This window comes from Candoia aspera, chromosome 2 (genome assembly GCF_035149785.1).
Source record: "Candoia aspera isolate rCanAsp1 chromosome 2, rCanAsp1.hap2, whole genome shotgun sequence".
NCBI classification, from domain to species: domain Eukaryota; kingdom Metazoa; phylum Chordata; class Lepidosauria; order Squamata; family Boidae; genus Candoia; species Candoia aspera.
Genome location: NC_086154.1, coordinates 147267587 through 147284144, shown reverse-complemented (window position 1 = coordinate 147284144; position 16558 = coordinate 147267587). Strand labels below are relative to the sequence as shown.

Genomic DNA, 16558 nt, shown 5'->3' with positions numbered 1-16558 from the left:
CTTCTGTAGATGTTTTTCTACAGAGGGCCAGAATAAAAGTGCTTGCCTCTTGCATAGGTCCAGGCTGTCTAAAATGCCCTTGTCGGATCATTCCCCACTTGAAAACGCTGCTCCTTTCACTTTCCAAGAACCGGGCTTTCACATTTGTTACAACTTTTACTCTTCATTTTGTTCCCAGACCAGCTTCTTTCCCCTCCGGAGGTACAAATAATATCATGCTGCCTCGCAATATTCTTTGGGTTTCTATTTCCCAGCTGAACATACAATGCAGGCCATGTCGTTGCGCCTAAAGCCAGCGTTACGTAATCTCTCCTTTTCTGCATGTTCACATGTGTTTTGGAGATATACAAATCCCCCGCCTCTTTCCGACCTCCTCAAGATGGAGGAACCGTCCGTCCGGTCGCACATTCTGACTTATTTCGACCGAGGCGTTCCTCCCGTCCAATCACACTGCAGTTCGGACCTTCTGGGCTGGGTTATTAGCCTTTTCGAGCTCGGATTGGTGAATTCGACGGACGACTTGAGAAGAAGAGTTATTGAATAGAAGGGCGGGAAGAAGTTCACAGAATGGACAGATCGTCTGTGGATGGTGGGGTTGGAGGAACGATGGAGGCAGAAGCGAGAGCCGTGGAGTGAGTGTAAATATCTGTTTCGCGTAGAGATAGAATGGTAGTCCCCAACTTTCCTATGCAAGGGATGACATTTTACCCGAAGTCGAAAATCAGAAGGTGGCTAGAGCAGTGTTTCTTAACCTTGGCAACCTCAAGATGTGTGGGCTTCAGCTCCCAGAATTCCACACATCTTGAGGTTGCCAAGGTTGAGAAACACTGACCTAGAGGATGTGCTGGAGAAGAGAGGCCAAACAAGTTAGGCAACTTCAAGTTGTGGGCTTAAAGGTCTTCCATGCTCCTCTCTGTCTGTCTGTCCATCCATCCAATTTAATAGCTGCCCATCTCAGACCAGTGACTCTGGGCGGCTAACAATAATAAAAACAAACAATTAAAACAATACATGTCTGATTTTCACTTACTCCTGCTGCATTTGGTGGTCCTGCCCAGTGATACTCTGGAGTTTGGCCCCATAATATAGTTGCAACACCTCCCTTAGATAAGGGGATATTGAGACTCCTAGCACCAGAATACAGGTCTGGGTTTTAATAACTTTTTCTTTGTTATTTGATTGGACTTTTTTTTTAAAAGAAACACTTCCTGTAGAAAAAGTAAAATCCCTTGGTGTCTTGTGAATAACAGTTCCTCCTCTCTTTCAGAATAGGAAGTATTCTTTAATATTCTTCTCCCCTTTAAGATAATCAAGTTCCAGAAGCAAAATAGCCTCACAACCAACACCTCCATTAAAATCTTTATAAAATCTCTTGCAGAAACGGTACTTTTTTTCTGCTTGAGTATCAATCACATTGTTAGCCATGTAAAAATGTTTTTAAAGAGATTTAAAGACTTGGAAGTGACTATTTTCTTTATATCATGGTTGTTTATGTCCTCTTCAGACTTCTAGCTCAGATCAAGGATATCTTAACATATGAGGGCCAGACTACAAGTGAAATTAAATCTGAATTACCAGCCCAGGTCTTGGCTGAGTATGCAGTGGTGAGTGGTAGCTGCCTTTTCCTTCAAGATGTTGTCTTCAGTTCTGGATGAATGTTTCATCCAGTTTCTAAAAGCTAGTTCCATTCCCACTTTTGGTACATATTTTCCAGAACACTAGGAAGACTCAGAAATTGATGTACACCCAACTGCAAGTGCTTAAATTCCTTCTGGATTTTCTTGACTCTGCCCCTTGCATCCAGGATGCCTCTGACTCTGCTGTTCGTGAGTATCAGTGCTCAGCAGATTATATGTAGTTGTGTGATGCAGATGTACTCTGGGTAAGAATGCTTCTGCTCAACAATAAAATTTTAAAATGAAGTAGCCCTACAGAATGGATTATTCAATCCTTGTTCCATCTTCTGCAACCCCTATCTAGGATCAAAGAGAAGGTCTGTTTTCTGTGGGCTTTCTTCTGTGGTCAGCTTTGACTGCCTCAGTGCCATGCAACATCTAAGCACTGTTTTCAGAGACAAAACAGAAGGACTAGAAAAGGTTTTGAGCAAGCAATGTGTGCTTTTATTCAACTGGTGTGGGTTAACATATTGTGCATGCTGATTTAACCCTGACTAAATGTACATCCATGCTTCCTGGAGGATTGGAAGCATGTCTGTGAGAAGATCTATGCTGGATCAGACTAAAGACTAGTTCAGCATTTTGTTCCTTCACTGGCCAGCCAGATCCTTTTGTGAAGTCCCAAGCAAGACAAGAGAGCAGTAGCATTCTGCACAGCAGAAATTAAATTTACTGCTTCTGTTGCTAGAAGTAATATAAAACTATCATGACAGGCCTTAATAGCCCCATCTTATTAAAAATGTTATCCTCCACCAATGTGTCTCTTGGTTATGGGTAGTTTGAAAATCTCAGCTGATGTCTGGATTCTCCTGTGCTACTTCAGGCTCAAAAACAGATTGTGGTCTCTTGCAGGGAAAGAGATGGAAGAAGCCAAAGAGCAATGGAAGGCACTCAAAGCAGATTACCAGCAACAGGTGGAGGCTATCAAGGGAGCTGTGCCTCAGATATTGGCTAAACAGGAGGAAGTGCAGAGCCGGGCTCGGCTTTTGGAGGAGGCTCTACAGTGCTACCGAGCAAAGGTTCTTCTCTGACTTGGGAGTGATAATGGGGACAGACAGCTGGGGTTCAGAAGTCCCCTGCTTGCTGGTCAAACATTTGCCAGCACCCAAGATATGAAGAAATACTAATATTTAAGCACTGTATAGCTGGATCAAAAATACATACCCTGCTCTTACGTTTAGATCAGTGTTTCTCAATCTCAGCCACTTTAAGATGTGTGGACTTCAACTCCCAGAATTCCCCAGCCAGCTTGCTGAGGATTGAGAAACACTGGTTTAGATGAATACTTAGATTTAAGCTTCAAAGGAATACGTTAATTGAAAGCAGCAGTCCTTAAAACTGAGAACAGAGCTGAATGTGACAAGCCTGCCTGTTAACCTATTTCCATTGAAGTCTGTGGTCCCTTAACTTGAGCGTATACCCAGCTGAATTCCATGGAACGTCCTTCTGGAGAAGCATATCTAGGATTCCACTGTAGTCTCAACAGGCAATGGAAACTGTTTGCTTGTTACCAGTAGGCTAGCATTCTCAGAAATGCTGGCTTACATTTTATGCAGTCATACTAGGTTTGAATAAGGGCAAAAAGATGAATAATTCATGCCAGAAGCAGGAATAGAATCATGCGGGCACATCAGATGACAGGCAACCTCTGTATCAATGGGTTGAATGAAGGGTCTTTCTTTGTCTGCGGTACAATCCGCATAATGGACTTGTTCTGGCTGATCTCCTACAACTCTATGTTCTATGGAGTCCTTGGTGCTCTCTGAGCTTGGGTGTTTGCTTGCAGGTACTAGGTAACTAGGTAACATCATCAGGGCTGATGATGATGTAGCACTGATGGTGTTACCTAGTTGGCTAATGAAACATCAGCAAGCAAGCAAGCAAGCAACCAAACTCAGAGAACACCAAGGACTCCACAATTCAACCCTGAGCTTCAGATATTCTATGGGATCTACTTACTCTAATTTTGCATTTCCTTGTTAGAAAGAAGAGGTAGAGGAAAAAGCAAGGAGTGCCCAGAAGAGGCACCTGAAAGAACAGGTAGGGCTTTTCGGATCAATTCATTGCATTTTAACTCTTTCGGAGCAGTCAATGGAATCCATTGGCTTGATTTTGCTTCCTGTTGCCCCTGCAGGAGCTCTGGAGAGAGCAACAGCAGCAGCTAGAGAGACAGGTTGCTGAACTGCAGGACAGGTTGCAGAAGCAACGGAAGGAGTTGGAATGCTTTCAGGGAGAGGTTGGGGCACAAGAGAGCCAAGCCAGGATTTGGCAGGAGAAAATGCAGAGGTGAGGAGAGAAATGGGAAAGTTGCTATTGAAAGGGAGCAGAAAAGGGCATCTGTAATTGCAGATGTAAAACTTTCAGAGGTTGCGAAGCAATGGGGGAAAAGGGTTTTTGTTTTCTTTTTGGGAGAAAAATGGAAATCATGGCAGAAAGGGAAATACATGCATTATTTAATAGTTCACAGTTTTTACAGCTCTGAAGTTATTTTGGAAAACATACTGCATACAATTTGATTTGCAGATAAAAGTGGTAAGTGCTTGAAACTGGAAGTGTTATCTGCTTTCATCCCAGAAGCCAGAGGAGTTACCAAATAAGGGTATCAGCTGTATTCATGTAGTTATTTGCCAACTGCCCAGTTGTACAAAATGATACAGCAGATTGCAAAACTTGGACTAAAATTTCTATCCATATTTTAAACCTCGGGGGGAGGGAAATCCACCCAAGCCCTCCACAGTGAATGATCTTGAAAATCGGCTGTCAGGGCCCTTCTTTTTCTCCCTTGCCTATTCTGGACTTTTCATTATTCCCAGGGTCTCTGATTTCCGGTGCCTCTTGGAGACTTTGCAAGGTGTAAAGGTGATCTCTGTCTCAGAGAATGACCTGGAGGTGGAGCTGACTTCTCAACCCCAGCCTGAGATTTCCGTTCCTCATTGTCTGAAGCTGCATTTACACTGGCAGGAGGATGGCAATGTCACTTTGCAGGTAAGAAAAGTGGGAAGCAAGTTCTGCTGCTGGACCTGGGTGCTCAGAACACCAACCTGATTTCTCTCTTCTCCATGTAGAGTGACAGCCCTTCTTTCCTCCTCCCTGTTGTCCTCCCCCTGGGTACCTGCAGCACCATCAAAGGGGTCCTCTTGGAGTTGCAGCAGAGCTACTCCCAACAAGCACAGCTTCTGGCTGAGATCGAGCTGCTGCAGAACTGGTGAGCATCTTCCTTTTGTGTTGCTGTGTTGCTCCATAGGGCCTAAGGTGATCAGGGGACGTTTCTGAGCACTGTATGTAGGGAAAGGGGTAAGAGGTAGCTCGGCCCTTGAGAATTGGTTTGGCTTGCAGGAGGCTTCAGCTTCATCCCCAGGGGTTCTCTGGTTAAAAGATGCTGAGCCTCAAGCTTGAGAGAGAAGCTCGGCCTTTGCCATCCCAGAAATGCTGTTGCTTATGGCGAATGCTCCTGGGTACATAAAAATGTATCTCCTGCCTTTTTTTTGTTTTACAAAACGACCCCAGAGAAATTTACTGACCCCTCACCTCTCATAAAATGCACACAGTTCAAATGACCAAAGTTAATATTTTTGCTTTGCCTTAAAAACAAAGCGGGGAACAAATGATTAGGTTTCAAAGCAGGGATACAGAACTTTAATCCATACTAAGCTCTGCCTAAAAAGGGCTTAACTGCTGGGGGAGTGGGGACTGAATTTCTCCACAGGGGGAATAGCCCATCTTGGTTCTTGCAATAGAAAGAGGGAGGGAGGGAGGAAAAGAGAGTGCCACTGAAGCCAACACTTTATTTTCCAGTATACCTACCTAGCTAGCCCTAGTCCTAGCACTGAAGATGTTGCCTAGTTGGGCAATGGAATGTCTGCAGGCAAACAGCCAAGCTCAGAGAGCACCGAGGACTCCACAGTTCAACCCTGAGCTACAAATATTCTCTTTGATTGGTACATTACCAAGTGCTGGACTCCAGCATCATCTTTATTTACAAGAATATCTCTGGGCCCAAAATGAGCCCAGAAGCTTTCTTTGAAAATACAAGGATGGGTGACTGCAGCCTAATGCTTTGTCTGGAAGTAGTCCTACCTGCTCAGAAAAAGGACAAAAAGAAACAAGAGCATCCTGCCGCAGAGGAGCAGAGAGGGTGGCAGGCAGCATTCTGGTAAATCAGTGCCTTGTGTAACTGCTTACCTTTCCCATGGCAGCCATTTGGGGAGAGTGGCTGTAGCATGTTCCCAAAATTGCATAAGTGCCCACAAGTCCAGAAAGACTGGGACTCTTGTCCTAAAATATGGAAAAAGGGATTCTGCTGTGGCTTCTTAAAGTTAGGAAGTCACAAAAGGAGAGGGGGAGAAGTTCTCTGTGTGCGATCGGCACGCTCTGCAGATTTATCTGAGCATCACTTCTCCTTTCATGAAAATGGTATTTGGTTGTAGTGTAGAACAAGGTTCAGGCTCACGTCTGCCTTGTCCTCTGTAAGTGTCATTGTGACTCTTCAGGACCTATGGCAGCTATTGTGCTGCCTCATATTTTCAGAAGGGTTTAAAAGACTTGGAAGAGTCAGTTTGGTGTAGTGGTTAAGGCATCAGGCTAGAAACTGGGAGACCGGGAGTTCTAGTCCTGCCTTAGGTAAAAAGCCAGCTGGGTGACCTTAGACCAATCACTCTCTCTTAGCCCTAGGAAGCGGGCAAGGGCAAACCACTTCCAAAATCTTGTCAAGAGAACTGCAGGGACTAATCCAGGCAGTTGCCGGGAGTCAACACTGACTTGAAGGCATATAATGTAACATTCTAATCTAATCTAATCTAATCTAATCTATCCTCACTTAACAACCATTCGTTTAGCAACGGTTTGGACTTAACGGTGCTGAAAAAAACTAACTTATGACCAGTCCTCACACAACCATTGCAGCATCCCCATGGTCACATGATCACGATTTGGGTGCTTGGCAACTGGTTTTCATTTATGACCGTTGCAGCATCCTGTGGTCACATTTTGATCTTCTTGGCCGGCTTCTGGCAAGCAAAACCAATGGGGAAATGTGTGATTCGCTTTAATGACCACATGGTTCACTTAATGCCCATGGTGATTCGCTTAACAACTGTCGTAAAATTGGATTGGGTTTGCTTAATGACCGCTTCACTTTTGGTCCCAATTGTGGTCATTAAGTGAGGACTACCTGTAATGTCTATAATATAATATAGACTTGAGGACTCCTGGCATCGGCCCAACCCCATACTTAGAGAATTGCAGTCATGTATGTGGTGATTTGCCATTTTCAAGAGATGTGCTACAGTAAGCAGAGGCCCCCTTCCCTTTCCTCATTCCCTCTGATAGTTTAACCTTTCCTCCTGTCTCTTCCCAGTTTTGCAATTGATTGGCAGCCAGAGAAGAGGCAGCTCAGTTACTTGAAGCCTTCATCAACTTGCAGTCTCTATGTGGAATCAGGATATCCAACCAGTGGGCAGGTTCAGCTTCTCTCAATAAAGACTCAACATGGCACAGTTGACGTGACTTCCTATAAGGTTAGTGCACAGGTGTCACTGCTTTACCTTCTGGCAAAAGATTGAGGCCTTAACTGGGCCTGGAAATAGTTTTCAACTGGCAGAGCACTTCCCAAAACGTAGAGATATCTTGGAAACGGAATGGGGAAGTTGAATCCCACATGGCCTCACCCATTCAAGATTCTTTTGCTGCTGTCTCCATTCAGGGTGATTGTCTTTGCCTCTCAGTGGCTAGTCATTCCAAAGAAACAAATCAAGCCCTGAAACCAAGGAGGGGATTGACAAAATAGCTATTAGTGTCCTTAAGGTGCTAAGGGTTTTTTAAGACAGTGATAGTCCACTGTGCCAGAGATGGAGGACCCATAATGCCCTCAATCTGGCCGAACTTAAAAAGTTGTAGCAGGCTTTGGCCGCATTGTCTGGGTCTGTTAGTAACGGTATTTCCCCAACAACTGGAGGGCCACCAATTTCCCACTCCTGCTTTAGGCAATTCCGTTTCCATTTTTTGGCTGTATTTCTAGATCTTGCCTTAGCGCTTTGAGAAGGAGGCAGCAGATCACAGAGCTGTGAGGTATTGCTGTATAAGAGCCCAAAGAAGGTTTCATATGTTTCCTGTTTAAGCAGTAACAACAGGCTGTTAATAGTCCACCCTGCTGAAAGTAGAACAATTTGTATTTATTCATATGCCCAGGCATAAAACTTCAGTTTTAGGATTTCCTCTGTCCTTCTGGCCCTCGCCATAACTTCTGAGCCTCTTCTTTCCTGCAGCCCCCACAGGAAAAGCCTTCACTACAGAACTGGTTGGTCTATCTGAGCACTTTGGACTTCAGTACTCCTTGCCTGGCCTAAAAAGCTGCTATTGCCTGTGTAAAGTGATGAGGATCAAGGCCAACATCTTTAGGTTAGGCCACCTTCTTGTATCTATGGAAGAAGAAGGAATTGGAGTTTAACTGGGACAGCTATTTTGTGTGTGTGCACGTGTGTGTGTGTGCATGTGTGTTGGGCCATTTCAGCCTCTGTTTCCCTCCCCTTTCACTCTTGATTGTCTTCAGTGGAGCTTCCAGTTCTCCTCTTTGGATTCTTCTCCTTCCCTGTTACTCCTACAGAGTTTTATGGCTGGATGAGCATTGCCCGTCCATAGTCTGTGTCCAGTACTTTATTTCTCCGCATTGTTGAACTTTTTAAATGTTTTGATCAATAAAATACGCCTTGGAGGTTTCTCACTTGTCTGATTGACTTGATTGTAAGAGAAGTTCATTATCTTTTCATTCCCTTCTCCTTTTTCCAGACAGTCACTGACATTTTTTTCCCCACCCATCTAGGCTGTATTTTTGCTAAGCACATTACGAGCTGGGTGAATGTAAACAGGCCAAAATGGGTTTTTAATGCATAACTGATACATTAAGATACAGAAATAAGCCATCACTTTCAACTCTCATTGGTATATTTCTAACAAATAGCGATGCTTTGGCACATTAAAAACAGTTGTCTGGGATTGCCAACATTCACCAACGTTCTGAAGCTGGTGAAATCTGACAAGTATAAATGCTCAAACTTACTTGTATAAATATGAATGCTTTATAATTATATAAATATAATTTAAATTATATTTATAATTATATAAATTATATTTATATAATTATAGAGCATACTCTGACAAATGTAAATACTCATACTATCGTTTTTTTTAATAATATCACTGTAGGTCACTGCTTCATTCAGGTAGGTTAACTCTTGGTCTCTCTAGCAGAGCAGCCTGATGGAAGCCGAGTTCAGCCTCTAGCCATGGGGTGGTAGTGTTCTACCACGCTCTTTCGTGAAGCCAAACCTCTCGGGTTGCTTGTGACCTCACTCAGAAAGGATCTCTGAGCTGCTGATGCAGAGTTGGGTTTTCTGTTGTGCCCCTGTTCTCCATCATTGGAAGGCTGAGCAAGCAGGAAAGGGTACTTATCCTCAAGTGATTTGGGGGTGGGAACCCAGGGAATCACAATTTTCTTTTTAGATTTTTTTATCCTGCCTTTATTATTTTATAAATAACTGAAGGTGGCGAACATACCTAATACACCTTCTGCCTCCTCTTTCCCCCACAACAACCACCCTGTGAAGTAGGTTGGGCTGAGAGAGAGGGACTGGCCCAAGGTCACCCAGCTGGCTTTCATGCCTAAGGTGGGACTAGAACTCACAGCCTCCTGGTTTCTAGCCTGGAGCCTTAACCACTAGACCAAGCTGGCTCTCATGTCATGTCAAACTGACATTGCTGGAACAGTGTCCCCCTGAGATCAGGTTTGCCCCCACTTGCAAACCTGGAGAAAACAAGAAGACAGCTCTCTTTTGAAGAGGCTTGAGCCAGGGGAAGGTGTTCAATTAGACCGCAGCCATTTTTATGTTAATTATTTTCTTGAATGGTTGATTTTTAGATTGCATACTGGAAGCCACCTAGGATCACTCAAGTAGCCTGCAGGGTTACATAAATAGCTACCTTTCTTCTGGTCAGAAGGCAGGGCTTTGACTTTTGTCATCCGATGAAGTCTTCCCACCTTTCCGGTCTTAGCTGAGAGTTACACCTCCCAATGATAAAAGGGCTGACAGTTACCGAAGCGGGGACCAGATGCAGGCTGCCCGTCTTCACAAAAGAGGCAAGCTACCAGCTCCTCGTGTGCAAAAAAGCAAGAGGAAATGGAGAAGAGTCTGGTGGCCCTAAATTGCCTACATGTAGGTGCCTCAGTTGAAAGGATATTTCGATAGTTGTAACCTCAGTCCTCCTAAGCTTTTAGATTCTTGTTCCTCAGATTAACTGTTTGCAGTCTTGAGTGCAAGGAGGGAAGACAGATGTTTGCTCTGCTTTTGGTACTCCAGTAATGGGTTCCTTGTGGGTGACTTCTCCTAGATGCATCTGAGTCACATTGGAGGCTTCTCATCTGTTGCTCTTTAAGTAGATTCCCATCTCAAATGCTGCGTTTGAAGTCTGGCGCTGGGCACTGGTCTAATGGCTACCAAGACTTCCCTCCCTTTTAATCAGCCAGATGACAGATTTTCTCCTCTCCCCAATTATGCCTATTTTTCTTTTAGTTTTGGTGTTAGCAGAAAGAGGCAGCTTCTGGGGGTAGAGGAACTGCTTGAATTAGGTGTCTCCCCCCTGCTGTAGCTGACAAATGGCACACATCCTCCAAACCTCGGCTTCCTTCTTAAACAGAAGTTCGGGGGGAAGAGGTTGCTGAGGTCTGTCTGGGCTTCCAGAAAGCAGGCGCAGCAAGGAAGAGGTGGAGGGGATTTAATCACAGTCTGAAAAAGACATGTACCTGCCAATCAAGGATCAAGGCAGGATGGAGGATGTGTGACACCCATGGAAGGAATGAGGATGCAAAGGGCCATGTGATCCTCACTCCAATATGAAGCTTGTTCTGTAGTTTGGAGCTTGAGTTTTTGTGTCTTTGTTTTTTAAAGAACTGATTGGCAAACCTGAATCTTCTTTTTAAAACCTTGTGCTAATACAGATCGAGAAGAATTGAAAGACAGGATGCAGATCAAGTCAATAATAATGATTTAGCAGACTTGAATGTTCAGCCTGTTACACCTGAAAGAAGCTACCCCTCTATCTGACTGCAGTCAGGCTTGCTTCTATTTTCACCTTTCCTCTTTTAAAAAATTAAAAAAAATTTTTTTTAAAATTTTAATTAAAAAAATTTTTAATGGTGGTTTTGAGGTTGCTACCCTTGTAACATTTACTAGCTGGACTAGGAGTTTTGGAAAGCTATAAGTGAGCGGTTTCTGCTTGGACCCATACAATGAAATATTCAAGTATGCCATAAAAATCTTTGGGAGGCTCACTTGGGTGACTAGGGGAAGGACCATGGAAATGATTGATCAGAGCAGCAAAACAGGACAAGATGTCATTGTAGGTGTGTGCAAAAAAATCTGGCATATAATAGGGTCCAGTAAAGGAATCTTATTCTTTTTGGGCTGTTGAATATGTGAAATTGGGATAGCATGTGTGAACTGAGATAGTTCAAGGTTAAAACAAATATGTGAGAACTCTACTGGTATTTATTTGAGAGGTGATTGGAGCTCCAGGTTATTCAAAAACACCCTAGCTGTTCTGATGCTGCTTCAGCCTGTAGGTAAGAAAATGCATGGTGCTTGGGAAAATCACAGCTACGTTCTCTGCCAGAGGTCCAACGTTGTAATGGTATGTGGGAATGACCTTGAGAGACAGGATGAAGAACCACAGCCTAGACCATGGTCTGATAAATGGAATCTGAGTCTGAAGGAGAGGGGGTGTGTGTGGAGAAGACATCTCAGAAGGGATCCTCCTTAGTTTTCAGGAGAGTAAAAATGAGGGAAGGGAGAGCTACTTGCAAGATTCTGTTATTGTAACCTTACAATAAAGGTAATGTTAGTACTCATGGCTGGTGTTTCTTGTCTGGACTACCTCAAAGGGCTGACAAACGTAGGTGGTTGATTCATTTATGTATCAATCAAATTTGTATGCTGCCACAAACTTGATTCTCAGGTGCTCACAAGACAAACACAATAAAAGAAAACAGCATGAAAGGCAAATAAAACCCAAGCACAATATACGGCACCAGCCTCCAGAAGTCATCCAGAAAAGTTCAAAAGTTCTTCCAGAGGGCAGACATTGTTGGGGACAGATGAATCTCCAACAGAAGGCCATTCCAGAGGGCCAGCCCCATCACTGAAAAATGGTGCTTCCTGACCTTCTGGAAATGGGGGTCAACCAGCTGCTTCTCCCAGCATGATTGAAGGGGGAGATGTGGTTTTGGACCTTTGGCAAGGCTTGCTCAAATCCAGTCCTTCTTCCAAAGAAGACAGAGAAGAACATCAGGAAAACCTCTGGAAGGAGGATAAGCAATGATTCAAGCGTGGAGAAAAGGATTCCAAGGGACAGGCTGGTTTCATACATTGTGCTAAGCTATGGTTTTAAACATGGTCTATTAAACAAACCATAGTGGCCTAGTTTGTATGTTGTACAGAGCTAAAGCCAAACAAAGCCCAATTGTATTGTACAAACCTAATCAATCTGGTCAGAAGGCACATGATGTGGCAGCCCCCAATGATGCTTAGTGGATCTGAGATGGATGGGGGTAGAAAGGGGCACCTGGCAACTTTATCTGTATTACTTAAAGTTCTGTGATGGAAGTAACTTAGCTATCAATCTCCTAAAATGACCCAGATCTACTTGTTTTAAATACAAGCTTCAGATTTCATTGTATTCGATGCAGAGCTTTGTACTGTGATGTAAATCTTGAATGTCTTCTGACAGAAAGCATTCTGGATATAAAAGAAGGGGTGGATTTTGGATATTTATATAGCCATCCCTCTTAAGCAAATAACCCTGGGCTGCTAACAATACAAACCAACAGAAACAACAAAAATGCAGTTAAAAACGGACATAATAAATACAGAATATGAAATAGACAATCCAGTTCTGATTGACAGTGAACAGCTGCAAAAGATCTGACTGCAGGTTGCTCATCTGTTTTTTTTTTAACTGTTCCTGATGGGCAGAAGGTCTTTTTCTCCCTCCCTCCCTCCCTCCCTCTTCGGTCCACGCTGGGAAGGATTCTTTGTGGTTCCACTGTTCCCCAGAGGCTAGCACTGAGCCTCTGTTTTGTGGTTCTTTCAACTCCTGTTAACAGCCTTCTCGAACATGCCCAGGCTGTTAATATTCAAGTCTTTTCTGTAATAACAAAAGGACAACTCCAGAGCTGCTTTCACATCCTCAGGGTTTCTATGGTTTGGTCTTCCACTCATCATTTTATACTTCCTCATAATGGCTGAGGCTTTTTATTTTAGAACACGCGCATTTCAGAGCTAATTTTAGCATTAAAAGGACATCAGCAAGCACTTGAGGTATCCTTATGCCTTTTCTGTATGGCACTTTCCCTAATAATTGGGGTTGAGCAGCAATGTAATTAAGTTTACAATGTATGAGGAGTGGGAGTATTTTAAAATCAAGTTCACATTCATATGAAATAACACCCATGTAGCTATCTCTAACCATGAAATGCTTGTTTTTGGTTTTTTTTAATGCTCAAGGAGGAGGTTAGCCAAGATGGCCAGAGGAAATGTCCATGTACTAAGGCAGGATACCTTCATGTCTGTCTAAAGAGCTACAGAGAGTTGGTTCTCACGTGGGAGGGATGGGATTTAGAGTCCATCACCTGGAAGGTGACCATAAGGACAATATCTGCAGAGGCATCTGCTTGCTCGCCAGAATGCAGGTTTTGATGGACCTTTTAAGCCAGTCCATCAGCTGAAGGCACTTGGTCCATTGAAGAACTACCATCTGCGTTATGGGGATTGCCAGGGATTGCTGGGTGATGTATGGCTTGGCACAAGGCGTGGTGATCGGATGAGGGTGATGTGGAACCCTGGACAAAGATCATGGTGGGGTTGTAATATGGGAAGAAAGACCCTGTGCTGTCGTTTTACATCCTCTCCTTTATCAGCTGAGACTGATGGTTCCTACTGATTTTCAGGGGAGAAGTCCTGGATCTTCCTCCTGCGAAGACATCCACCCTGCTCCACCCAAGACATTTTTGGTTCACAGTATCTTAGGTTGCTAGAAGAAAATCCACCTCAGCCGTTTGCCTCTCACAGACAAACAGCCTTAGCCTGTGACATAAATAGAGTTTTGCTCTATTTATGTTGCTTTTTTTTGGCAACTTACCTCACATTGTTATGGTGGGGAAAAATTGGAGGAGGGAGAACTGTGTACATCACCTTGAGCTTCTGGAGGAGAAGAGAGGTGGGATATAAATCCCATCCAACAAGTAATTATTAGGGGAGAGTCAAGTTGACACAGTGCCATTTGTTTTCTTTCTCCATCCCTCTGACTACAAAGAAAATATTCCTCATGACCTTCCTTTCAAATGATAAAATAGTAATGGATGCTAAATTATGAATACCTCACACTCCAGTTGCTCTAATGAGGTTTTGATAATGTGCAACCTACAGAAATGTAATGGAATCCTGAATCAGATAAAATGGGGTGATTAAAATAATAAAATAAAATAATAAAATAAAATAAATAAAAATAATAAAATAAAATAAATAAAAATAATAAAATAAAATAAAATAAAATAAAATAAAATAAAATAAAATAAACGGCTGAACTGGTTTTCAGCCCTAAATTTTTGTTTTTTGTTTTCTTTTCCTCAGGATTAATTGGAAGAGTTGAGGTGGGGGTGTAACTCTTCACAGGGTGAAAGAGGCAGTATTGATCCTGGAAGCCCCATGCTTGGAGGACGGGAGTGGTGGCATTCTTCCAGTCCAGGGGGGATTTCTCCAGGATTCCTTCCATTTTTGGTCTGGTGACCTTTGAGACAGTGCAGATCTTGTCAAAAGAGAGGCCATTCCTTGGTCTGCGAGGGCAGGGCTACCCCCTTGGCTGCACCCACAAGATTCTGCACATGCAAACCTTAGCAGAGCGATGTAGGATTCAGCTGAGGAGGGAGCATCAGCCATCATACCCGAGTCATGTTAGAAGTGGTCACTGGGCACACATAATAGGAAGCAGATGAGTAAAAAGAAAAGTGGCCAAGGAATGACGTGGCAAGCCCAAGTCTTTTCTTTGTGATGCTGTCTGCATATCCAAAATGCCATTCTCACCGAAGAGTGTTCAAGTCTGCACTACATTTTTTAAGAACACATTTACCTTGAAGGAAACTGTTTAAACCGCTACTGGGCCTCAGTTATCTTGTCCCACATTCTAGGTTTGGAATATTTGGAACTCAACTCCTGAGGCTTCACACATATACCCATGTCACATTCTTTGCAACAGGTTGGAAGTGGCTTGCCATGACTTCCTTCCAAGAAGTTTCTTTTTTCCTTTTTTCTTTTTTTTATATAAGAAGCCCAGAAAACTCTTCAGATTTAGAGTCCTCCTCTCAAAAAAACATTTAATCACAGCACTTTTGGCACGTAATATTTTATAAATCCTGTTTTTATGGTACTTTACAAACTGCTGAGAATCTTTGAATGGGGGGATGGTTGCCCAGAGTGGCTTGTTACATCCTGTAGTAAGAAATACAATGGAAGCCAACATGTCTATTTCCATGCACAAGAACCTGCATAACTATCACCCATGCTCCACTAAAATAAATCACCTTGCAGTTCCATTCTTCTTCTGATTTTTGAACAGTAATATTCTCCCAAAAGAGAGGGGCACCATTCCTGGAGGTACTGCAATACCAGGTTGATGCATGGAGTGGATAAAGCAAGCCCTTAGTCAATCTCCTATTTCCAAAAATCCATTTAATATATAGTTCTCAGAGAACATATCAGATATTAAATTGATAAGAACAGATACTACACTTGATCTTAGCCAAAAGGCCGAGAAGCGATCCAAGAAGGTTCTGACTTTTCAGTTTAGCCCACAGCCCTGGTGATTCCTGGTGGTCTCCCATCTTTATACTGTCTATTTTAACTTTTCATAACTTTTCAAAATCAGCCAAGATGGGGTCAGTGTTTATTCTAGAACTAGATTGAAATGACTGAAGAAATTGTATTCAGCCATCATTTCAGTCACATTCTGTTAACCTAGGCTACCATAACAAGAATGTTGTGAAGCTAAAAACCACAGATAGGAGGAACAGTTGGTTTTATCCCAGGGTTCTTGACAGAAAGGTGAGATTTAAGTATAATAAAATGACCAAGGAGCAAGAAAACATACTGCTTTTATAGCATTTCTTTTGGTTTGCTGTTTTGTGAGCCTGCATTAATTTGAAAGATCAGCTGTTTGAAGTGAACCATGTTCCTAGCTGGATTTTTATTCCCTGATGGAAATCAGACCAGGGAGATGCAAAATGGTTTGGTGTCAGATTAGGGCTACATCTTACTCTCCATTACCAAAATGAAGAATTCTGTAGAGACTGCTGTTTTCCATGCAGCCCTGCCTAGTTACAGGATATTTTATTTATGATTTAGATGCCACCTACCTGCCAGTCTGTTTATCAGATTTAATTATTTCCTGTGCCCCAATGTGCAGGTTACATTTCATTTTACCAAATATATTCTGCTTCTGTGATGTGCATGTTCGGTCTTTTTTAGGACCCAGGGCAAAGGCTGGGAGGATACGGAAGAAAAGCATGAGGATTATAAACACAGTATGCAGCTAGAAAGGAATATGAGGATTTATTTAGGACTGAACCATCTCTATCTGGCCAGTGGAAGTTCTCTCCCCCCACTGATGCCTGAACTAACACGGGGCAGTTCCCCTTAGTTTCTAGGTATTCTCTGCAATAAAAAAGACTATAAACTTGCTTAGAAAGCAATTAGGAAGGCAGGGGTGGGATACTGAACTATGGTCATAGATTCTAGAACAGCCTTTCTCAACTTTTTGACCCTGGAGGAACCCTTGAAATA

General features: G+C 43.0%; 1 protein-coding gene and 1 non-coding gene across 3 annotated transcripts; one reads left to right on the top strand and one right to left on the bottom strand.

Annotated features, from left to right (window-relative positions):
* Positions 1-535: 535 nt before the first annotated feature.
* Positions 536-8392, top strand: LOC134492450 (ZW10 interactor-like). 2 transcript variants are annotated; one of them, XM_063296621.1, is made up of 10 exons: positions 536-632; positions 1505-1604; positions 1715-1826; positions 2529-2695; positions 3660-3716; positions 3811-3962; positions 4490-4661; positions 4742-4881; positions 7033-7192; positions 7940-8392. In XM_063296621.1, the coding sequence occupies exons 1-10, from the start codon at positions 568-570 to the stop codon at positions 8018-8020; spliced, it is 1206 nt and encodes a 401-aa protein (XP_063152691.1). In that variant the 5' UTR covers positions 536-567; the 3' UTR covers positions 8021-8392. The 2 variants fall into 2 exon arrangements, with proteins under 2 accessions (XP_063152691.1, XP_063152692.1); XM_063296622.1 differs by having other exon boundaries at positions 548-638.
* A 6959-nt stretch (positions 8393-15351) lies between these two features.
* LOC134492624 (U2 spliceosomal RNA) lies at positions 15352-15538 on the bottom strand. The gene has a single exon (XR_010067499.1). It is a non-coding gene; the product is annotated as a U2 spliceosomal RNA (small nuclear RNA).
* Between the last annotated feature and the right edge of the window lie 1020 nt (positions 15539-16558).

Excerpts from the sequence above, each read along its gene's own strand:
- LOC134492450 (XM_063296621.1), top strand. The coding sequence starts at position 568 with ATGGACAGATCGTCTGTGGATGGTGGGGTTGGAGGAACGATGGAGGCA. Across the intron at positions 1,827-2,528 it reads TGCCTCTGACTCTGCTGTTC|GGAAAGAGATGGAAGAAGCC; the intron begins GTGAGTATCAGT and ends GGTCTCTTGCAG. Across the intron at positions 2,696-3,659 it reads TACAGTGCTACCGAGCAAAG|AAAGAAGAGGTAGAGGAAAA; the intron begins GTTCTTCTCTGA and ends TTTCCTTGTTAG.